The sequence below is a fragment of the Podarcis pityusensis genome, assembly GCF_964106645.2.
Source record: "Podarcis pityusensis genome assembly, chromosome: 12".
NCBI lineage: Eukaryota > Metazoa > Chordata > Lepidosauria > Squamata > Lacertidae > Podarcis > Podarcis pityusensis.
In genome coordinates, this window is record NC_138037.1 from 23,118,817 (window position 1) to 23,143,560 (window position 24,744).

Here is a 24,744-nt window from a genome sequence, read left to right on the forward strand (position 1 = left end):
ACAAGCCCTTCAAAGCAAAATATGCTTGTTTGTTTTTAATGAGATGTGAAATATATAGCATATTTTTCAAATACGAAATTATATCAAGAAAATAAGTCATAGTAGAATTATACCTTATTATAGCGATCATGAGGAACAGACTGCAACACGATAGGTTCCATTGTAGAAACATTTGCAAATTGCACCTCGGGAATGTACAGAGCACAAACCACATGAGCCCAACCTATAAAAAGTTAATTACATTTTATTCTTAATGCCTTCTGACAATACAAATAGAATAATTTCAACTATAAAAAAGAACATTTCATATGTTACATATATTTTCAATTATTTAAACACAATGTAAGTATCTAACACATTCCCTAGCACATCACAGCATATAAAGATAAGATTACATATTTTCAAAGAGCTGTAAACAACTAATATAAATAATGATTTTGCAAAAGTAGAAACAAAACACTTTTAGATTGTACCTAGTTCTTAATTCACACTGAAATTAACGGGCCTACATGCTTGAAATTGGGAAGAAAATATGCAGATAATTAAACTATAATGGTTTCTCTTCACACCTTTCCATAAGAAAGAATGAATTTTTTGCTTCTTTTCTTGTTGCTTACATCTAAGACCTGACACTATTACTTTTATATCTTCCTGTGTGGTATCCTAGAATGGTATTTCAACATAAAGCAGCATATATTTTTAGCTTTCTTTCAGTAGCTTTTGATAGTATTTCATAGACCAGTAGGGTATTTTTTTCTGACAGTTTTTTCTTTTCAATTTCCAAGGATTCTTGACCCAGATAAGAGCCTGCCTAATTTCAGGTTCTCTGTGGTTCCCAAGAGAGTCACCAATTTGTGCTTGCCAAAGAAAACAATTTAACCATGTCTGCTACTGTTTCATTGCATAAATAGCTCAGCTTGAAAATTACTTTGCTATTCAAGAGCTGCCCATATTCTGTCCTGGATTACTTTATACAGAGAATTCCCAGACAGTTTGATACACCAATTTCCCAATATGAAAAGCAGCAGAATAGCAGGAATGTTCAAAACGTAATTGCAGCCTTCCACAAGAAATTAGGTCCCAATCTTCACACACACTCTATATCTGTGTTAACGTCCAAACATGAAGAAGGAAAAAATATCACAGGGGTACACAAAGTACCTGTTAGAAATATCACATATACAACTTATCTAATCTTCATACAATGTTATAAGGCTCAGCTCCACTTATTTCGTGTATACTCAGTTGTTTCAAACCATGCATGAGGTAATAGATCATGTTTTACATGGCAATGCTGCAAACAGCAAATATTACAGATGGGTAGCCGTGTTGGTCTGCCATAGTTGAAATAAAAAAATTCCTTCCTGTAGCACCTTAAAGACCAACTAAGTTAGTTCTTGGTATAAGCTTTCGTGTGCATGCACACGAAAGCTTATACCAAGAACTAACTTAGTTGGTCTTTAAGGTGCTACAGGAAGGAATTTTTTTATAGCAAATATTACGTAAAGCTGAAACAGGTTTGCAAACATTTGGGGCCATGAACGGAGAAATATTTGATTGTCTGCAGCTCTCTGGAACCTGCTCCAGAACTATTTATAAATATCTGCAAAACAGAAATGAATTGTGATGTTTACAGCATACATACTATGCACTGGTATATACGCAACAAACACCCCTTGCCAAAAGTCTGAATCAACCTATTCCGGCATGCAAAAATGTTATGACACACACACCAAATTCCGCAAGAGAGAATGTGTGCACAAGGGACAAGGATAATATACTCTCAAGGTCAAACATGCCACTGTGCATGTGACTGGCCCTCGTTTACTTTGTTGTCTTTCAAAATCTTTACAGCTTTCCTCTGAAGCAAAATGGTAACCACTGGGCAAGTCCTACCTGTATTGGAACCATGACAGGAGCAATGAATTAAATTTCCCACACACACACACACACTTATCCCCACATCAAAGTGCCAATCAGTCCTCCCTCCGTAATATTTAACACAGGAAAACTAAACACACAAGTGCCAATCACGTGTACAACATTTAGTGCTGTTCCCCCCCCCCGAAGCCTTTTTCCCTCTCCAAAAATGGGAAAATTGAAAGATGTGACAGGGTAGATAAAATTTGTTTCTATCCAGGCAAACCTTTGATATTTAGAAGTCCATAATAAATATGATGACAAATATGAAGAAGCATAAATGGATTGAGATAGCTCAGAAAATGAGATTGATTAAATTTCATGAAGTATTCATTGAGTCTTGGCTCTGCCTTCCCTCTGCCCCTTCCCCACCCCCTCACAGCTCTTTTTATGGCAATGAGTGCATTATGTCTGCTTGACGTTATGGAGAACAGAAGGAGACAGAGTGGTATTCAATGCTAGTCCTACTTAGATAGACCTGCTGGAAGTTAGTAAGAGACATGACTAACATAGGTCCCTCAATTTTAATGGGTCTACTCTGAGTAGGACTTAGTCAAATATATAGTTTTCTTATTTTTACTATAATCAAAATGGTTTCTCCTGTTTTTATTGTTTTTTCCCCCATTCTCATAAACTGACAAAACGAAAGGGATGCTAGACTCCTTACAGTTCAGCAGCTTGGAGCTCCACTTGTAACAAAAAATGAAATGAATTAAAAATGTAAATTCAATTTGCAATGGACCAAATAAATTGTATTTTAATATACCAAACATGATAATCTAATGGCAAACCATATTATACAAAATACATGTTATGTTCCTAAAGCAACAAACTGACATATGACCTGTAAAAACGGCTTTAAAAAGTTGTTGAATTTTTTTAAATTGCCCACAAATTTCCACACCCCTAAAAAAAACAGGAAAAAATATTCTCCTGTGGGTTCAGAATTTCCAAAAAAAATTATATCTCTAGTAAGAGTTGCATCTACTGCTTCACCCAGTATTCCCTCTTGCCCCACCCAGTACTGGAATGCAACATCCAGAGGGTTTTCCATAAGATAATGTGACCTGACCCTCAGGCTGAAAAAGTCTCCATACTCTTGAGATACAGCCTTAAATGATAAATGTATTCTGGTTGGTGTGCTGTTAATAGGAGGAGGGAAAAACAGCCCAGAATTGATACATGAAGTTACACTGAAATACCACTTTGGCTTTAGTTATTTCTGTTGCTATCTGCTGGAAACAATGTCTTTGTGCTCCTAACAACCAAAAAACTGCTGGGAAATTAATTTTGCTGCATTTCAAGTAGCTAGCTGCCCACATGAGGTTATGGCAAACTGAAACACTGATTTATGTAGAGCAGATTATACTAAAGTGGAAGTTAGGGCTATAGCTTTCTTTGGGGTCCCAGAAAGCCACTGGTGTTCATTTTTCAGTTCCCCTTTCCACAGGAACTCATAACCTTTTATAACAGACGTTGGAACTAATGCATCCCATCTGCTTTCTGCCACTAGAAATAACGTGTTCTTCTGTTCAGGGTCCTAGAAAGTGACCTGCTGCGTTCCTGGCTAATATTGTTTATGCACACTGCTCCATTCAAACAGCTTTTTTTCATGAGCTAATCATTTTTCAGATTTCCTTTCTTCCAAACCCTTAGATACAAACCCCATGACATAACACTTGCTTTTTCAGGGAATGTTGAAAGCAGCTGGGATCTCTTTGGAGACAGAAATGTCCTCTAAACTGAGCAAGATAAGGATATTACTTCCCACCCCTCTCAAAATTTTAGCACATTTGCACCAGATAAGAATTATCCAATATTCTTATGTGTTAGAAAACCTTGGGTACTGAATAGGCAACAGCATTAAGTTCTAACACTACTATGCACTTACAGTGGGCAGTTTGCACCCTCAGAATACATATGTTGCTTGAGGAACTCACTAAATATGGTGAGAATTTGTATTACACTGAAGCTCAGTGTATCTGATTGAAGACCATAATCCAGTCATCTTGCAAACAGAACTATATCCCTCACTAAGATAGCAGCAGACAATTCTGAACAGTTCAGTTGACAAGGGCCTTCCAAGTATTATATGCTAGGATAATTTATAGCTTAAATGATGCCATAAGAATGGAAGTCACACTGGGTGACATCCTGATAGCTAGTAAGGCCTAAGGCCTGCCTTTCCATCTTCATGGTGGCAACCATAATAGCTGGGGCTGATAAGAGCCCTTCCTTGCACAGCCGGTGCACCTCTGCAGGAAGTGTTCACAGAACCTCCATCAAGAGCCACCAAGAACATCTTGGCCACCTAGAAATAACCAAAGTAGCATCTAATCGTTCTAATTGTCATAGGGATTACAGAAAACAAAAGGACTAAGAATACATTTGAAAGGCATGGTCTGCTTTTTCATAATTCATGTCTGCACCCACATTTGGTCCCTAGTTTGCTTCTTCAGCAGACATGTAAGTCAACAACTGGAACCCAAACATAACTGTTCAGAAGGAACCTCCAGAGTTAGAGATCGTTCCAACTGGTCTATTTGCTGCCTGCTCAACTACCATCCAAGCATTGTAGATGCCTCTCAGATACTTGGCTGTTGGAAGAGTCCTGCTTCACTCAACAGAAGGCATTCAAGGGCTCTCCATAGGTAGGACACAGGTTCCAATAAGCTTTTTTGCATGTATTTGTTGGTTTGGAAAGAGACATTTGTTCTGTCCAACATGAGAGCAAAGGTTCTGAGAGTCAGACAGACCACTCAGAACTCTAGGAAGCTGATGCTACAAGATGTCTTACAGTGTGACCACAGCTCCTAGATGAAGAATTATTTGAAGTGAGCTTCTCACATAGGTAGGCTGGCAATGGTTACATCTGAATATATGAGTAAGTCTTTGATATGTACACCTTTCTACCACAGTCCACTGGGATATTGACTTTTGAGTTCCTGGGTATTCAGATATGTGGGTTCAATCTTGATGCAATTTGATCTTGAAGATTAGAAGGAATGTCTGAAGAGCTCAGACATGTAGATAGGCCCAAGAAAGTCAGCTGAAATTAAAACCCATCATCTCCAACAGTCTTGCTAAGAGTTAAATCTCCTTTTATCAGAGATAACGTATTTTCCCCCCTCGAAAAGAAAAACAGTTGGCTTCCAGAAAGAGTGATCAAAAACATGTGCCTCTAGGGCTTCTGTACAGTAGTCTGCACATGTTAAAGACACAACCAGGTAGTCTTACAAACAGGAATAAAACTTGTACTCTACCATCTTCAGGTAAGTCTTATTGGTAACTAGGACCAAGGACAGGAAGAAGGAGCTGAAGACAGAACAACTGAAGTTCAGAAGGAACAATTGCAAAGTCAACAAGGCAGTTAGTTAGTCCTCTATAAAATTTATTCATGCGATGAAATCTTAATACAGGCGCGCAGAAATAGTGCAACCCATCTCCATGCCAAAGCGTGTAGATCGACAATCTTTCTGAGGTTTTCTGATTTCTTCAATATACTGACAAAAACATAATTCACCTTAAAGAAGTAATTATCCCTCTGGCACTAGCTCGGAGTCTATTACTCTTCTCTCCAGAAAGTATTGGATAGCCTTGGAATAGTGTTGCATTTTTTTCTTGGGTTGCCTGAGCAAGGGAAGATAAGAGAATGGTCTCTGGGTATGCTTGAAGGGGGAATAACTTTCTCTCACTGTTTGCAGAACCCACCTACAACATGGCCCTTCACCACATATCTGCAAGTGTTAAGAAACTAAGGAGCCTTGAGTCAAGAGGAAAGGTTTATTCCCAGGTTGGGGCTGATCAAAGTTACTCTTTGGTTTGGGAGAACTTTTGGAGTTTGGTGTTGCTTCTCTCATGGTCAGTGTTAGAAACTGAGATATGAAAGCCAGGAGCTAGATGGCACCTTAAACCTAGGTTATAGGTGCAACAAAGGAATGTCTAGGTGAACTTTTTTTATAACAAGAATACAAAGCTGAAAATGAATGAACTAATGCTAAAATATTATGTTCATTTTTCACATGGTCTAGTCGTTCCCCTGCCCACCCCCCTAATATTCTTCAGAGAATCTCTTCTCCAGTCTTCAGAGAGTAGCTGGAAGTGGGGAGACAGAAAAAGGTCCTCCTTTCCTTCCACTCTGCAGTTTTAATCTGAAATCTTAGGCACAGTACTGCACCCAGAGCTCAGAAACTTCTTGCACTAATGAAATTCCCTGTCACAAAATGCGCCTAGAGCAATGGGAGTTTCGAACACTGCTCATGGTATGCCTGAGATGGATAACAGAAACAAGAGGAATGTCTAGAACAGGAGGGTATCTTGTCCATAAAACAAAAGGAGCACCCTTAAGGCAATCACCAAATATTGGAAAATGAAAGGCAAGACCAGAGTGCATTTCTGCTATGTTGGTTTTTGGTTTCTCACTCCCTCTCTCTCATTGTTTATTTATTATTGTTATTAATAATATGCCACCCATCTGACTGGATTCCCCCAGCCACTCTGGGTGGCTTCCAACAAATTAAAACACTAAGCACAGTAAAACATCAAACATAAAAACTCCCTACACCTTCAGACATCTCCTAAAAGTCAGATAGTTGTTTATTTCCTTGACATCTGACAGGAAGGCATTCCACAGGGCACGACTACCGAGAAGGCCCTCTGCATCCTTCCCTTTATGCAGCTCCTGAAGAGCACCACAGTGTCTTCCTATACAAACAGATAGATGACTTGGAATACATGGAAGGTGCCAACTTCACAAGAAGCTACCTTCCGAATTCCTGGAAACAGAACTTATCTCAATATTGAACGCCCTTCTCTCTACAATGAATGAAAATAATTTAACAAAAACTATTTGCTTTTAGAAGACCTACTAATTTGTTTTATCAGACCATCTTTAGTATTCTTTTTATTTATTGCTTACTATACAACACACCAGTACTTAGGTGGTGTCGAACATGCCCTACTCTCAGCTTCAATCAAGAAAGAACAGCCGCAAATCAGTCCAAGTTTGAAAACAGATGATTCAACAATCAAATTAAAGTTGGGTATCTCAACATTAGCATTATGAAGCTGAGTTCAATATTAAAATCTCACATTTCAAAGTAGCGGAAGGGTTATGTTGTTTATATTTATTAAGTAATTTATATCAGAATCCGGCTACAAGCAGATATAAGTACTTAATACAATATATTAGCAGTAGTCGGTGACAGCACTTTGGTAACTTAAGTTTGCATTAGTGCTTTTTCTTTTAACTTGCAGAGCCTTAATGAAATTCAGAGGGAGAAAGCTGCTGACTCAAAAGCTGGCATGTGACATTCCTTACAAGCTTAGGAGATCCCCACTCTAACCCTTAAAAAAATGACGACACTATAGCATTGTTAGTTGGCTTTCAACCAAGCAGCTGCCTTCCAGAAATCCTGTTATAAAGCTGACAAAGAATGCTGATGCACAACATTCCTGATCAGCATCCAGTTGGAACAGATTTCAATCCAATAACTGGTTCTAAATATGCTGAACTAAAAAGCAAAGCTTTGTTGTGTACAGTGCAGGCTTCCAAAGAAAACCGTAAAACAAGAAAGATTGCAAATACTGGATGCTTTGTATCAGTTTAAAAGAACCAACTCCCTCACAGCTTTTTAAGTCTCTTATTGATTTATTTAAAGCACACACACACACACACACACACACACACAAACAACAACACCCAAATGTTTTTGCAGAGATACTGAGCTTTAAAAAATAAGTGTCTCTGGTGTTCATTCTTACTCCAGGGCATCTAGCTGGAGATCAAAGATGTGCAATTTAGGAGTAGTAGTACAAGCAAAACATAAGGTCAGTTGTTTATGCAGTGATTAAGACCTCTGTGGAAATCTTGCAAGATATACGTTGCCAGCTACAGCAAGCAACTGGAATTTAAATTAGTGAATCTAATACACAAACAAAAAGTATCCAGCTTCTTAAAAAGAGTAAGATGCTATTAGACAAGAAACTGATGCAGAAGGAGAAACAACTGTATAATGCAACAATGTGACGGGGCAATTTACGGTAAGTGGACATGATGAAAGCTTGGTATAGCAACAGTTAGTGATATTGTCAGTTTCAAGTGGAGTTCCAACAGGACCACCAAGATGTAGTCTTATGTGTAGCTTCTTCCAGGTCCCTCTGCCCACTGAACCTTTTGTCTTTATCTTTACTTAATGCCTCAAAATTTGAACTTTTGTTCTTCTACTATTGTTATTCTGAGATTATGAATGGAATAGCTCTTTCTGTTTGCAGCAGGAATAGGAATTCAGAAAATGCTGCCAGGCTGCAGGGCAGGGTAACATTTTCCGCTACCCTCTCCTTCCCCAGCAACCCCTTTCTCATGATGCTCCAGAATGTCACCAAATGGTGCAAACCACAATGGAAGAAGGGGGAATGGAAGAAAATGCCACTCCCCCCCCCCAAATCCTAGTGGGAGCTTCCTACCAAATGAACTCCACCCACAGGTTGTCCCCACCAGCAGAACTTTAGTTAAGATCTGATCCCAAATTATTATTATTTTCGTTCTTTTACATGCTATTCTGTTTTTAATGTAGTATAAATTCTGTTAACAGAATACAAAACTAAAAATATAACATGGTCTATGACAATTTCCTCGTTCAACGCTAAATAAGCTACATGTCATAAACACAGCTTGAAACATAATATTGTAATAATGAAACAATTTTTATAATGTCTTAAAATATGAGAAAAATAGCTTTTCCCAGGGCAAGAAAAAACATGATTTTCCTGGCAAAGCCTACTCCTAATAAATACCATGCAAACCCTACCATTAAGTTGAAAGTAATCTTCATTTTAGGCAAGCATTATCCAGAAGCAACTTTTGAAAATAGTTTTAAAGGCTTTATTATTTTTATAGCATATCCTTCAGATTGTTGATAGTAGGAGGCTGATATTTTTGCATAGATAGCAATTTAATGTTCGGCAGCTCATTTATATTTATTTTTAAATTGGTGTGCTGCCAAACATGGTTCCTTGGATCCCTCGGGCTGGCTAATACCATATCATAAATATAAGAACAGTACCAATTTAAAATACAGAAACATAATACAAGGGGGTGGGGAACCTATCTGGCAGGTTCCAGAAACATTTAAGTGTGTGTGCCCTTTTTTTAAGACTTCACTCCCTCCCCTCAAAGCCTGAAGCAGGGAGGATTTCATCAACTATCTAAAAGTAAAAATTGAGCTAGTCGTGTTGTAACAGGACTTTTATGACTTGAAAAAGCTCCAGTGGATGGCACTGTGCAGATAAAACAGTGGTGAAAATAGGATTTCTTCACAGACTTCACCAAAGAATCTGTGTTCAGCTGAACCTAACTTGACCTTTCCTACGCCTTTCTGCACCTCATCATCCAGTTCTTTCATTGTTCTAATTTGCCTTGAATATCTAGAGCAAGTCTGACCAGGCCTGATGGGAGTTGGAGTCTGCCAACATCTGGAGGTGCACTGGCTACTCCTGTTCTACAGCCATCATGTCCAATACTCAAGTCGGTTCCAGTGGGTGGTGGAGAACCAATCTTGGTCTGCCAAGGGGCAAAATTAACCCATGAAGCTATTTGCCCCCAAACATACCCACCTGTCCACCAGCCAGTGTCACTGGGTAACTTCAGCTGATGGATAGGGGACAGGGTAAAATCCTGCTGAGTACTGTGAATCCTGTAGGCAGCAGGACTACACCCTCTGCTCACCAACTGGATAGCAAGAAACTCAGTCTTGCTGGGATTTGCTTTGCCAGCAGATTCCCTGCAGGGAATGAGCACAGGAAGCAGACCGCTCCCTGCACTGCCACAGGAATCCCCACCTATCAGTCAACTGACATAAGATAACTGACATGTTGTGGCCCACCCCCCATCAAAGTTGGGCCCCAGGGGTCGGGGGAAGATAAAGATGTGGCCTATTGCGCTAAGTAGTTATCCACCCTTGAGCTAGAGCTTTGACAGGACAGTCTGCCAAGTGCACCAAAAATGCAGTTTGGAAACCAACTAGATTCATCAACCTTCAGATGAGAACAATCCTTATTGGACTGCCACCTCTGCAAGACTTGACAGATACTCCCAGAAAGTCAACTGTCCATGACAATGGAGTAGTTGCATCCCCCAAACAGCACCCTCTACCCACTAAGACAGTACCCTAATCGATACACATATTCCATGTCAGTAACCACAAGTTCATGGAAGTTAACACCTTATTTATAGTGGTAATACAACAGCAGAGACTACAAGGCTGAATTGAAAATTCTTGAAGTATATGAGCTCCTTTTCCATACAAAGTAGCATGAAGGCAAGACCAACTTGTTTCTTGATGCATATTTTCATCTCTTACACTAGACTCCTACACAGAATAAGAGTTATAGCTTTGCATCAATAATAATCCATGTCCTATTTCAAGAAAAGTATGCTAATGAATCATTAGGCAAATTAAAGCTAAGCTAAAGTAAGCAATGCAGACTTTTGCTTTCTTCTAATAAGCACATTTGGGGGCTCTTAGCCAAAATTTAAAAATCATGTGGTACTGATTCCCTCTAAAAAGCATTATAGCAAGAAACCTGGCTTGTAAGTTAAAATGAGAGTTTAAATATGTTTGTATTAGTGCCATGTTTTTATCTTTTATCCTATTTTTGCTTTTTGTAAGCCACCTCAACAAGTCTCAAAAAGAGATGGGTCTATAAAATAAAACTTTACCATGGAACCATGGAAAAGGAAAGTAATCACCACGGAAACCCAAATTAAGCATTCATAAAAATGAAAAAATATAAGCACAGATAAGTTTCCACGTGTTTTAATACAAACAACCTGCATTGGCTCCAAAGTCTAATTCAAAGTGCTGATGACCAGCACTTATATTTCCTCAGCCCAGCCCCCTAAATGGTGTGGGTCATGGATACATCTCTTCTTCTACATGAGCCTAGCCACAGTTTAAAGACCTTCTTCAGGAGCCCTTCTCCATGTGCTCCCTCCATAATGGATGGGTGAAGGTTGGGCAAGCTAGTGTGTGCTGTGTGGATGTTGCTGGACTACAAATTTTGCCAACCCTGATCGTTAGCCATGCTGGCTTGGGGAGAAGGAAACACCATTTTAAAGTCAGGTGGTATCATCAAGTAGTTGCTTGTCATATTAAGTGTGCCACTTGAGTTAGCAAACCATAGCCACCGAAGGAATTAAATAACCTTCACTGTTCACTTACACTGAATTATTTTTGCATAAAATTAAAGTCTACAATTTATATACAGCCCTCTAGCATGATGCAGTGCTCTCATTCTCCATGTGTAAGAGGAAGATAAGATTTCTCATATACATGCTGCAAGAATAAATACATTTTACAGTGATGAGCACCTAAATTATTAAATATACAAACCCTGAAATACCTAAGTTTCAGAGCTCTTTAGAATAACAGAATATTTATACGTGGAGCTCCAAAAATCTTAACCACACAAGCTATGTTCCAATTTTATCAGTTTATGCAACTGAACCGCAGAAAAAGGAACAAAATCTTTAAATTACTACAGAGTTTTTTTTGAAAAGGTAAAAGACTTACCCCCATTATCAGTCCTCTTCAAAGCACCATCCTTATGAGGGCATAATTCGCATCTCTGCAGGAAGGCAAACAGTTATTAAAACAAGAAATAAGGTACCGTTCAAATATTTTCTGTAGTTGACCCATTTCGTATTTGTCTCCTTTCTCATAAATATAGATGCTTTCCTTCAGTTAAAAAACCTCTCTCTAACAGATATCTATGTCTTAAATCACAGCTCAGTATCCAACATTTCACACCCATGGTTTCTATTCATCTGAAGCTACTTATGAGAATGGCCATTTCTGGAGCTCAATTTCTAAATTACAGACAAGCCAAACCTCCAGAGCCTTTAAGTTCTGTATTTACAGGAACAACAACACAAATAAGACAACCATGTGTGCTTCTGCATACACACACTGCTCCAAGTGATAGTGCTAAGAGCAACACTGTTGTATCTAAACCCACAAGACAGATCTGTTCTGCATGAGCCACATAATGTTATGGCCTAAAAGAATCAATACCAACCATTATTGCAACACTTTGTGTTGAGACTGTGACGTTTAGTACAATACTAACCATATCCAGAATTCAAATTAAAGTTGGTTACCTCCACACTAGCATTATGAAGCTGAGATCAAACAACCAATATTAAATTCAATACATTTGAAAGTAGCAGGAGGGTTATGTCGTTTATATTTATTAAGTAATTTATATCAAAATCCAGTTATATCAAAATCCAGAACTTCAGTTCTCCATAGATACTTCTTTTTTACTTCATTGCCAATACAGAATTATAAGAAAGATTTATCAGTACTTGCAAAAGTATCCTCCAAAACTGGAATTAATAATACCCCAAAGAAGTTCGTGTGTTGAAGCCAGAGAGTTGCAGGCAGACTACAGAGCCAACCTGATTTATCTCTCTTTGGTTTACAGTGTATTCTCACAGTGGGGTAGTGGGTGTCCAAAAATCAGAGAGTAAAACATTTATCAAGATAGCAGAGTACCACACTTCTGGTGGCACAGTGTTTGTGTCTGGCTTCCTTCTCTCCCCCCCCCCCCCTTGTTGCAGGGAGTCAATGGGGAAGAAAATGAAGGTTAGCATTCCCTCACAAGATCCTCTGCCATCCTTTCCCCTCACCAGAAAAAGGTCATGGTGGTGGGAAACACAACTATGAAGCATGCAGTACAGTATTTCTGCAATTGTTAGTCTCTAAGCAGCACTGAAAATCCTGCCTGGTTCTCTCAGTACTTCCATATTAAAACTAGAACATGAAAAAATCCAGGCAAAGAAGAAAAAAAAAATGAATTTCTATGGCTTCCAGCAGATATATGCCCACTGTTAACCTGAGAATGAGAAAGCTTCACCCCCTGCTAAGAATAATACATTTTGAGCAATGCTACCAAGATAAGAACTAGATTAAAACATGCACCCAAGTATGACACACCAATTCAAACTTACCACTCTAGCTGCTCTTTCCTGAGATTCACATTTTCTACAAAACCAAGGTCCAGTAGGTACTTGTACAATTCCATAGCATGCTATTTTGGGAGAAAAGAGCCAAATAATCATATTAAAAATACGTATATTATACAGAAAAATAAGTTCTGCAATACACACATAGGTAAGTGCAAGGGTCATTCTGAGAGTACATTTGCAAACTGGAGAAACTGTTGCGGGCACCACACATACATTTCAACCAAGCACCCACCATAATGTATTCTACTGGCTACCATAGAATGTTTCTTTCAAGTCTAACCTCAACAGGGGGAGAGGTGGAAGAGAGGATGTTGTGGGAGCCCTTGGTCAATGGGTAAATAAATTTTATTCCATCTGTCTAAAAATCACTGGTTATTTTAGGGTTGTGCATTGGATTCAGAAGAACCCAAGCTAAAATTTGGTGCCTCAGTAGTACAGTCATACCTCATGTTACGTTTGCTTCAGGTTGCGCGTTTTCAGGTTGTGTCCCATGTGTCCCATGGCAACCCAGAAGTACCGGAAAGGGTTACTTCCAGGTTTCTCCGCTCGCGGGTTGCGTTCTTTTCAGGTTGCGAACAGGCCTCCAGGACGGATCCCGTTCGCAACCAGACATACCACTGTATTGTAAGCTTACCTGGGTAATGACAGGGCCTGTGCAAGTCTGCACCAGTTAAAGCAGGGACCCTAAACCACTTCATATTGACTCAGTGATACAGACCTTTTAAAAATGCTGCAGACAAATGTCTACTAAAACTGAAGCTATGCTTCTATGCTTACCACACAAGGAAAATGTCAAATCATGAGGTGAAGGGGCAACAGGTACACTACAAAACTGAAATTTAGCTCGCCAAGCTTAGGAAAGACGTCAGTATAGAATGGGATAGCTTCTTCACAAAAGACAGGTCTAGCTTGTAATCATAAAGCAAACCCCTTTTAGTTATTCCTATGCCAAAATCTGTTTTTATAAGGTGTATCCCACCTACTTGCCTGCAGAGTTCGAAATTAGCAGGGCACCAGGCACATTTTGCACATACTGATTCTCCATTTGCGAGCACCTCAGAAAGTCTAGGTGCCATTTTTTGCGCCTGGCTGACACTCAAGGATTACTGAAATGTATGTGCTTTGAAGCCTTGAAGTATATGTTAAGGATAGACAATCCTTAACTCCTTAAGAAGTTTAACAATAAAGAGTAGTGTTTGGAAAACTGAAGTACCAATATTTGTATTTCAACACCAAATTAAACATGTATTAACAATTTCCTGCTAAAAATGTGATATTAACACTATGTCTCTTATGCTTATCAAAATAATAAATAAAAAGTGTGGCCAACCCCCACCCCCGACATTCTGTTTTGGCACCCAAAACCCAGGTCTCAGAAGCCATTTGGCTCCTAGCTTTTCTATCCTAGCTTCTAACAATGCTTGCCTCTAATTTAGCAAGCATTATCCACTCTAGAAGGGACACGGGTGGCACTGTGGGTTAAACCACAGAGCCTAGGACTTGCTGATCAGAAGGTCGATGGTTCGAATCCCCGCGACAGGGTGAGCTCCTGTTGCTCAGTCCCTGCTCCTGCCAACCTAGCAGTTCGAAAGCATGTCAAAGTTCAAGTAGATAAATAGGTACCGCTCCAGCGGGAAGGTAAAAGGCATTTCCGTGTGCTGCTCTGGTTCGCCAGAAGCGGCTTAGTCATGCTGGCCACATGACCCAGAAGCTGTACGCCGGCTCCCTCAGCCAATAAAGCGAGATGAGCGCCGCAACCCCAGAGTTGGTCACAACTGGACCTAATGGTCAGGAGTCCTTTTACCTTTACTATCCCTCTACAGGGACCTAATATGCCTACAGAATTTGTTAACTTCTGTCAAAAGGGGGAAAGTTAAGTGTCTCTCTTTTTTTGCCCATAATAAATGCAGGGGAGAAACAAGTGGACTAAGACAAACCTACAGAGCTTCTTGAACCAAGGCTGGCTGTTTCCTATAGTATCAAATCTTGTGGTCTAAATGTGCATGCAGACACACACAACATACACACACCAAAGAGACCAGATTCAGTCAAGTATGGTAAAGAAAGAAAATTCTACTAATTTCAAAAGGCATTTACAGCCAAATGAGTTTATAACCGACACTTGCACAATTCTGGGTGCAATCCACATCCTATTGAAAGCAAAACAGAACTACCATTGTTTCCAATTACACAAATTGCATTTTTTGTTACAAATAAAAACATTGTATAAAAACAGCCTTGCAGAGCAGACTACCAAATTTAACAGCAACATGTAGGTGTCACTATAAAAATGCTATCCAAAAACTTAAGGAGAGTCATTTTTACACTCAAAAGTATGTCCATTTCTAATCAGTACTCTTGTTATCTAATATACCACAACAGAGGATATGTGCAGCATTATCACAGAAGAAAGCACATTAGCCCAAAGATGCAGTCTCATCTTGAACATGAATTCTTGTTTAACAACGGCTGCACTCACACATAACAATAAGCCAAGAACTGTGGCTAAACAACCCATGTTGTATGTGCCCAGTTACTTCTGTTTCACTCCATGCTTCCTGCGAGTGCAAAACCTCAGAAAAGGAGATGTCAAGGCAATAAACAACTATTTTACTTTTAAAAGACAACTGAAGGCAGCCCTCTTTAGGGAAGTTTTTAATGTCTAATGCTGTATTGTTTTAATATTCAGTTGGAAGCCGCCCAGAGTGGCTGGGGAAACCCAGCCAGATAGGCGGGGTATAAATAATAAATTATTAATTATTATTATTATTATTATTATTATTATTATTATTATTATTACTACTACTACTATTACTATATAGTTAGCATTATATCCAAACCCAGGATCGTTAAACCTTGGCTTAAAATTGACTTAAGTTTGGTTCAAGGTTTACAGACCAGGCTTGTTAGGGAGAAACAACCCACGATCCCACATTTGGAAGTAATGCTAAGTTAACCCTTCCTAGTTTGTTTCCTTGCTCATGCAAAAGAAGAAACTGACAGCAATCAGCCTCCATGCACTAGCATAAACCTCCTACACAGTATGGTGTATAAGCCAAGGTTTTTAGCTTACAATTATATGTTAAATGTGGCCACTGAATCACTGGCACTTGAAGGCGTTCACCCTTATGTGCCTGCTCTTCTCTAGTTTCACACTTTGCTGGAGATAAAGCCTCCCCCAATTAGACCCAAATCTGAAGTCTAAAGTTAAATAATCCATTTGACCTTGCATACCTAAGCTCCTGTTTGTGCTTCTCAGCCTGCCATCCTTTGTGACCTGCCTCCTGTTATGCCTTTTACTCTTTCCACAGTTCCTGCTCCCAGTCCTTCTGAATAATCTACCCAGCTGTGACCTTGGCTACTATCAGTTGTGATGTTGGTTCTTCTTTTGCATGTATGGTATAAACTGACTGCACTGTCTCTCTTCTGACTCCTGAGGTCTGGTTCCTCTTTATGCTTTGTGCCTTAGACTTTTTTCACGGTTCCTGATCCCTCTCTTGTCTGGCTCTCATTCCATGGCTCCTCAAAACCTGCTGTTTGTAGACTCTGCATATCCATCCAGAGCTCTAATTCTGCAGCAACAAGCTTATCAGGTGTAAACCCAATGAAAACACCCATCCCTACAACAAAGTGCTCACCAACTGCAGCACTCTGTACTCATTCCCATGGGCATTTAGGCCAAAAGTGTAATTTTCCCCATTTTGGGAAGTGTGCCAGGGACAGTCTCTTCTGGTCTTAAATGGCCCAAGAGGCAGATGAGCTATTTCAGATTCCAAGAAAGACTGCAGAAGTAGCAGGAGGGGACAAGTGAGAGAAATACAATAGAAAACACCCATGTACTGCTCCAGAGAACAAGGAAATTAAAACATTTTACAGTCCTTATCATGTCTATCTACTCAGGCAATGTGAAGACCCTGCACACCTGTGCAGTCCCATCCTGATTAATGAAACTTAAGAAGTCAAATCTATACTCAAGTACATATTATTATTATTATTATTATTATTATTATTGACATTTATTTATATAGCACCATCAATGCACATGGAGCTTTACACAATTAAAATAAGAAATTATGGATCTCAAAACAGGTATACGTACTCAAAACTGCCTTCCATCAACATTTGCCAATGCTGCTTATACCTTTTATGCTTGCTCTTAAGCCTCAACAATTTGCCCTCACATGATTTATGATGAAATGCTACATATGTGCAAGTCTCTCTAAATCCATGTGTCACAGGCATGACTGAGCTTAGGAATTAATATTGCAGAGACCACTGTGCAAACAGATCAACTAGCCCAGGGCTTTATATAGTCCAGAATTCAACTGCATCATAAAGCTAAATACCCTGAATATGTGCGCAAGCAGAGAGCATGTAACAAAACTAAGTTGGAACAGCGGATCGTATAGAAGTCTACTTGAGAATTCATTAGTGCATCAGATCAGCACTATATCTCTGGATAGCTTGAGTTATACAGCACACAGTATGATCTTATGTGTATTTACTTGGAAGTTAGATTGCATGGATTAAACTGGGTTTATTTCCAGATATGTATGCATGAGATGGGGCCTTAAGATACACTTTGCAGTGTAGGCTGAAGCTCCCAACCAACCACAACTGCAGTGGCTCCTGCATCTGAATTAATAAAAATCTTGGGTGTATTCGGAATGTTTTCCAAAACAGAGCCAAATATTTCTATCACCTAATTAGCCAAAGTGATTTCAGAAATTTTGGGAAATGGTGTTGTCAGCATGTCCAAAAAGATGGAATAAACCTCATGATGCCTCTAACCAGAACAAAAAAGAAAATACAGGGTCTCTCTTAAAACATAAGTTGTGCAAAAGTAACTGGCTATCTTAAAGCAAATTTCCATGCTAGCACTCCTCTCCTTTCCTTATCTAGAAGAAAATGTTTGTGTCCTACTCCATTTACTCCTCAGTGTTAGGACACCATCAGATGCCATGCTTAGTCTCCGTGTCCTAGGCTGCCATCACATAAACAAAGAGGGTTAGTTACTTTAGAGGAAGGGGATACTTATTTCTGTACTGTTCACATACTTTGCATGTGTAAGTACATGCCCCACAAGGAGAACCAATTCAAATGGAATAACTATTCAGGTGAAGATTGCTCTGGTTTCCCTTTTTAAGGTGTCATCTCACATTATTTCTACAGCTCTACAGCTCTACAATTTCAGATTCCTTTACTTAACATGCTGTCACTGAAGATTGGAGCACTAAAGGAATGACAGCTGTTCCTCGCTACTGTCCTGCTGCACAGTCACCTTGCTTCTAGGTCCCCTGGGGAAATAGCAGCTACTACAGGAAGAGGGGGGGCCCTAAGCTGTTTCTTCTCCACGGGTGCCTAGCTCCCTCCAACAGGTTTATTGGTACACATGAAATTAATAATAGAAGTTTGGGAGTGAAGTTTTCCCAAGTAAAGCTTTCCTGAAATACAAAGGAAATAGTACTTTGATTTCCCTACAGTATAGTCATAGTATTTAATTTAATTTCCATAGAGAGAGCCAAGCCTTATTGCAAATAACTTTGAGGACCCTAGTGCAGACCCAAACAATGATATAACAAAACAGACATTTGCAGCTATTTTTCAGTTAATGTAAATTATATGTGCATTTACTTGGGAGTAAACCCCACTGAACTAAATGGGATTTACTCTGAGAAAACATGCACAGGATCAAGCTTTCTGGTGCTTTTTCAGAATCAAATTACACACCTAGAGTGCAACTGTGATTTAAAAGCAAAACAAAGACACTAATCAATATTAGTCTCACATGAGTACTTTTGTACTGTAACTCCTCCTATAAGTCTCCCTATTCACTTTCAATTTCTTACTTACTTCCTATTTCCCATTCTCAAACTATGTCTTAAAGATTTTGCAAACTCATAACCACATCAACAGAAGAAAAAGCTGGGTTAGCTGCATGTGTGGGAAACTGAATAAGAGCACAGATGCCACAGTCTCTCACTTTCATTAAAAACTGAGACTTACTATAAATATAGATATCAATTTCAGTTTACAGAGTACAGAGGATTCCACATACAATATACTGTAGGGTGCATGTAAACTAAGGTTTTTCTGCAATCCAATAGTCATGCTGAAAGGGGATGGGGCACATCTGCACCACTTTGTAATAGGTCACCATCTGCGGCCCATTTCCTGGTTGCTCACATGAAATCTCATACCTCTAAACACGCATAAGCTTTTGTGAAATGAGAGGGGAGCTGAAGTTTCACATTGCCCCTTGACTTGGACAATGTCCCATCCCTCCTCTTTCTCTAGCACATGCATCTATTCACCTAGACACCTTGACCCCTTTTTCAATGCACTGAATCAAACACATAGGTGCATAGTTGCAATTCTAAAGATTTGGCATTTGCTGTAACAAATAATAGTAAGCCCAGACGTGAAATTCTAGAAAAAGTACATGCATGCACACTGGAAACATAAAAAGATTAGTTCCAAGGTGTCACCCTTCGGGTGGGAGAGAATTCCTGAAGATTTTCATGATAGACAAGTTCACATGAAGGAATGACAGTTTATTCCATTCTCCAATGCTCCTTCTGACTAGTCACAAACTATGTAGCCCTGCAGCCACCTCTCACAAATAGGATTAAAAAACAATCTGGATCAGCTGGATCTTTTGTACTATCATGTATGTACTTGCATACTCTAAGTTACGACCGCAACAGTAACATATTCCAGACGTAAAGGAAACTCATACAGATCATCAGAGACAAGCAGAGACACACTGTGCTCATTATAGCAAGCAAAACAGCAACACAGCCACTCAGCTGGGCACCAGCCAACTGCTCTTCCTCCACTAATCCAAACAAATCTACCATCAAAGGATAAGTCAGTCCACAGTGCCCCTTTCCTCCCCTCCCCCAACACTCTCCTACCACAAACAGGAAGTCTCCTCATCCAGCAGACACCATCCAGCCAAAGGACGCTCCGGCAGAGGCAGTCGGGAGGAAAGGGGCAGTCACATGACAGCTAACTCTCTCCCTTTGACAAACACGTTTTCTGGCTTCTTACCTAAGTTTAGGAGACAGGAGGAGGAGCAAGACTTTTCGAGGACGTGCCAAAAAAGTGCAAAGGGATACCGACTTAGCAGGCAGGGGCAATTTTGCTAAAAGCAAAAAAGCGCACGTTGCCCATACTCTTTTAAGCTCACGTCGAAGTGTTTTGATACTTCTCTTTACCTTTCCCTTCCTGCCTACTTTCACTACTAAGGGCGGAGGAAGGAAGGGCAGGCACTCACACAGGATGAGGAAGTAACGACTAGGGCGACACACGCAACTTACTCGTTCACAAGGATAGCACACCTTTGCTGGCCACCCCCCTCCAAAAGCACATGCCCGGCCGCCCTCAGCATCTTCGGAGGGGGGTCCACCATCTCCCTATTCCTAAAACGGGCCCGCCTCCTTGAGTTTTAAGCATCCACGAACACAGCCAGCAACAGAGTTAACAGGAGGCAGGGGGAAGGGGGGAAGGCGACCCACTCCTGCAAGCAAGGAGGGGAAAGACGTGGATGGCGCACTCCATAAAGTGGTGACTTGTGACGCGTGTGTGAGAGACAGAGAAGAGACATACGGGGGGCGGGGGGAGGAAAAAGAGACGCCTCCGAAAGCAGCCCCTCGGCCCTCTCTCTCTCTGTGTCTTTACCCCCCACCCCACCACCACCCAAGAGAGGTTGGCCGAAGCAGGCCCGTCTCACTCACCTTGATGCACTGCGACATTGCAGCCATGCCCGTCGCAGTAAACCAGCGGATTCTCGGCCCAGCCCCTCTCGTCGGAGCAAACGCAGCAGCCGCCGATCATCTCCTTCATACTATTGGAGAACTCACCCTCCAGTGACACAGGCAGCAACAGCGGCTCGCTAGAGACCATCTAAGGGTTAAAAACACCGTCAGCACGACACCCCCCGGCACCGGAGAGACCCCGGCCGCCGCCGCCGCCGCCGCCGCCGCCTCAGTTCTTGCCCCGCAGCACTCCGCCTTCAGTCGCTCAGCCACCGCCGCCGCCAGTACCGCCTCCATAGCAGGGACGTGGGACCCATGGCCGCTGGTGGCAGCGGCGGCGGCGGCAGCAGCAGCAACAGCAACAGCCGAGCGGCGGATAAGGGGCTCCTTCCAAGTTCCTCGCTGGGCGCCGGCTCGGCCGGGCAGGTACCCAGTCCGTCTTGGGAGATCTCCAGCAAGGAATTCAGGGCTTGCTGGCAGCGGCAACAGTCCTGCGAGCCGCTCGGACTGGGGAGGGGGGGGCGGAGAGAGAGAGAAGGCGAGGGAGAGAGAGACAGCAACGCGAAAAAGGCAACAGAAGCAGGGGCCTGCTGCACGCAGGCGCACTGCAACGCCTCCTCGGCGAAGGCCCCGCGACGCGGCAGCAGCAGCAGCCTTCGCTCTCTCGCTTTTCCTCCTCCTTTTCCCCCGCGGTGGCTCATGGGCCGACAGCAGAACACGAGCTCGCTGGGCGAAGTTCGGCGTCGCGCGCTGCCCTGCTGGCTCTCAACCGTTGTTTTTTTGAGCGGGTGCCCAGTCAGAGCGTGCGCGTGACGGGGGCGGTCGAGGTGGGGGGGGTCCCCTGGGGCGGAGGGCCAAGTGACAAATATACACTCCCGCTGCCGGGCTCCTCCTGCCTTGAGGGACTCGTGCTCTTGTGTGTGGTGCGAGTGCCAAACTAGGCCCGGCCCGAGCCGTGCGCCTCCTCTCTTACACGTGTTAACTTCTCATACAACGATGGCATCACACACTCTTCTGTTCCCGAGGGATCCCAGCGCCGCCCGCGCGCGTGTTTTTCGTCAGTCTCTCTTGATTTCCCTCAGGCCGCTGTGACACCTTGAGGAGCAGCGGGATTTATACTTTCCCGCTCCTCGCTCCGTCACACGCACCGCATCCTCTCGTGTGTTTACGAGGCCAGGCAGCTGAAACAGCTGGGCAGAGTCAAAAGCCTGAGTGAAACAAAAACGATTGCGATCACCTAGCCTGGCCCTAGAAATTTGATCAGTTTGGGATGGCGGGCGGGGGGGGTGTGTGCACGCACACATGCGACCTGCATTTCTTCTGCAACAGGCTCTTCTTCTTTTGCATTTCAAGGGATGTTGAATTCCGTTTCTCTGTTCTTGGCTGATGCGGCGGGATTCCTCTCCCACCCTGGTGATCCCAAACTCCTGGAACAGGGATTCCTTTCAGGGGCACTTCCTTCCTGCTTTAAGGGTCCCCAGCCTCAATTTCGGATTGCTAGCTAATCCTTCCAAAATTCCCCCTCTTAACTTGTTTGAATGTGCTGCATTTCCAATATATATCGTGTCTATCAACGACAATGGGCACCGTGGCATCTAAAAATACTATTTTATGGTGACAAACTTTCCCAAGTACTCTCTGGAATTCTTTGTTTTTATAGAAACAGCGTCTTAATCTCTCTGTGTGGACATACATACTACTTAGTCAAACTCTATTACCCTAGTTGCTATAAAACACGGGTAATATAGCTATATCCCTTTGGAATTCGGTTTCTCTTGCATCACTTTAGCTGCAAGGGCAGAACTGATACATTTCCCTTTTCTGTTTGGCTAACCTAGAGACCACTGCACAAATCCTGCAGAAATGCTCATGTTCTCCTTACCTTCATCCTGGCCTCGCCATATCTTTTAGTACCAGGCATGCAGAGGTCTTTCTGCATGGCTGTTGTTAAAACTAGAATTGAGCAGACAACACAACCAGGGAAAAGACAGGCTGCCTTATCCCTTTAGAAATATGCACATCCCCCTAAACTTAGATGTTTTTGTTATCTAGATTAATTTAAAAGGACATGTTTTCCAGAGTTTGATCAATGATTGTTGGGTTTGCTTTTATATATTTCAAAAAGCAGAGTAAAAAACGAGATGGTTCAGGTTATCAGAATCCCAAGCTTTTCAATTATCCACTATAAGCAGGTAGAACTGTAGCAGAAGGAACTAATTGTGGCTACTGTTAAGACTGAAAGGAGATTAAATGCAGCTTTGCAAAATTCTCCTCCTCCACTAGCCCCAGGGCTGCTACTTTTGTGAAGGAGAAGGTGAAGGGAAAGCCTTACAAGTAAAATACCATTGATTTTTCCCTATTATCATGCTAAAGTGACTTTATGCATAGACTGGTAAAATTGTATGATTTTGCAAGACTGCATTATTGCCTCACATGAAGACAATTTAAATCAAGTGTACAGTATTAAACCATCTGTATTGTCCTAAGTGTGTGTGTGTTTTAGAAGTTGTGAAATAAAGAACAGTTTAACACATCTGCAGAAATGTGGGCTTGTGAAGAGCTGCTGTTTAAAGAGAGAGGAGATGTGCAGAACTATTCTCCTTTGGGATATCAGAGCCTGCAGTTTATGAGAGGGATATCTTGGGTCGGTTTTTGCTGTCCTTTAAAGTCTGAAGTGAAATTTTCTAGATAGAGGAGGAAGGACAGGGAGAGGGAGTGGTGAGTGTCATTTCCTACAGAAGGCATAGCTGAGCACTTCGATTAACATAACAGGGTCATTGGAGTGTTTGTGATCTGCCAAATATTCATCTGTATGCTGCATGGCAATATCCCCCCAAAGTCCAGTTTTAGCATTTTGAGGCAATAACTTTTGACATACCATACAAAAATGCTTCACAAAGTGCCTGTATTTCCATGTGCCTGCTATAGCAAAGAAAAAAATATGTAGAATGGAGAGTGATATTTAAAATCCTAGAGCCTAAGTACAAAAACATGTATTGCCTTTCAATCATGTGTATTATCTTTCAGTCCTTCAAAGATATGGAAATTAGAAGTATATTGTGTAATTTATTAATTTCCTTATGTTCTGAAAGCTACATTATTATTTAAATAAAATTATTTAAAGGATTAGATTCCACTTTAATAACTGTGTTCCTATCAAACCAAACTACTGTTTTAACTAATTCAGACTTTAAAACCATACATGCTTACTTGGAAGTAAGCCCTACTGAACACAGTGGGACTTATTGTAAGAAAAAAAATATAGGATTGCACTATCAACTCTATTGACCCATATACACCTAAATGATTCAAAAATTAGCCTGTTCCTATGCATATTTACTCATGAGTAAGCCTCACTGTATTAAATGGGTCTTCCTTGAAAGTGTAGATAGGGTTGCAGCTTTAAATGAGTTGTGGATCTGAGTGAAGAGTATTTCAAAGCTATTTTTGCTTATTTCAGGAAAATGATATCTAAGTTCTAAAAAGTATTCCCAGTGATATTGTTAACCCCAGCATTAGAACTGTGGCCTAAATTGAACTCTAGTTTGTAGACAGTTTGTTGCTACCTCACAGACTAATTTAATTCTTGTTTCTTCATTGCCCTTTTCACTGGAAATTTTCCATACACACTATATGCCTTTTAATGGAGACCAAATAAAATGTTTTATTTAAACATAAATCATTCCTCATATTTATTCTTTTTTAATGGAGACCAAAAGAACTAAATAGATACCAACCACTTCACTACAAAGTAGACCCAGAGTGACTGAAGCAGCATTATTCAACAAGTCAGTCTGCATCTACTAGGAACTATTGTGGGAGACTGAATAAATACAGATAGGTGCACTGACAGATGGAGTTGGACTTTAAGGTAGCAAAGGGAGGGTGAATGTCAGGGATGCTGAGGACTTGGAACTTTCAGAATTAAGTAGCACCAAGGTTCTGCTGTTTAGCAAAGCATACAATGGACAAGAAACCTAAGGGATACAGTACTCTGGAAAAGTACATTGTAATAAAATTGCAGCCTATGTTTCC

General features: G+C 41.0%; 1 protein-coding gene across 6 annotated transcripts in view; it reads right to left on the minus strand.

Annotated features, from left to right (window-relative positions):
* The window catches only part of MLLT10 (MLLT10 histone lysine methyltransferase DOT1L cofactor), a 109,633-nt gene extending 88,194 nt beyond the window's left edge, over nt 1-21,439 (minus strand). Inside the window, exons 1-5 of one of the 6 annotated variants that reach the window (XM_080974391.1) lie at nt 20,689-20,826; nt 19,867-20,002; nt 12,932-13,011; nt 11,493-11,547; nt 114-223 (exon numbers count right to left, since the gene is read on the minus strand). In XM_080974391.1, coding sequence (XP_080830517.1) covers nt 114-223; nt 11,493-11,547; nt 12,932-13,011; nt 19,867-19,888 — 267 coding nt within the window. In that variant the 5' untranslated portion in view covers nt 19,889-20,002; nt 20,689-20,826. Of the gene's footprint in view, nt 1-113; nt 224-11,492; nt 11,548-12,931; nt 13,012-19,866; nt 20,003-20,688 lie in introns of all 6 variants that reach the window. The other 5 variants (XM_080974388.1, XM_080974387.1, XM_080974390.1 and 2 more) reach the window with 5 other exon arrangements.
* Nucleotides 21,440-24,744: the final 3,305 nt, after the last annotated feature.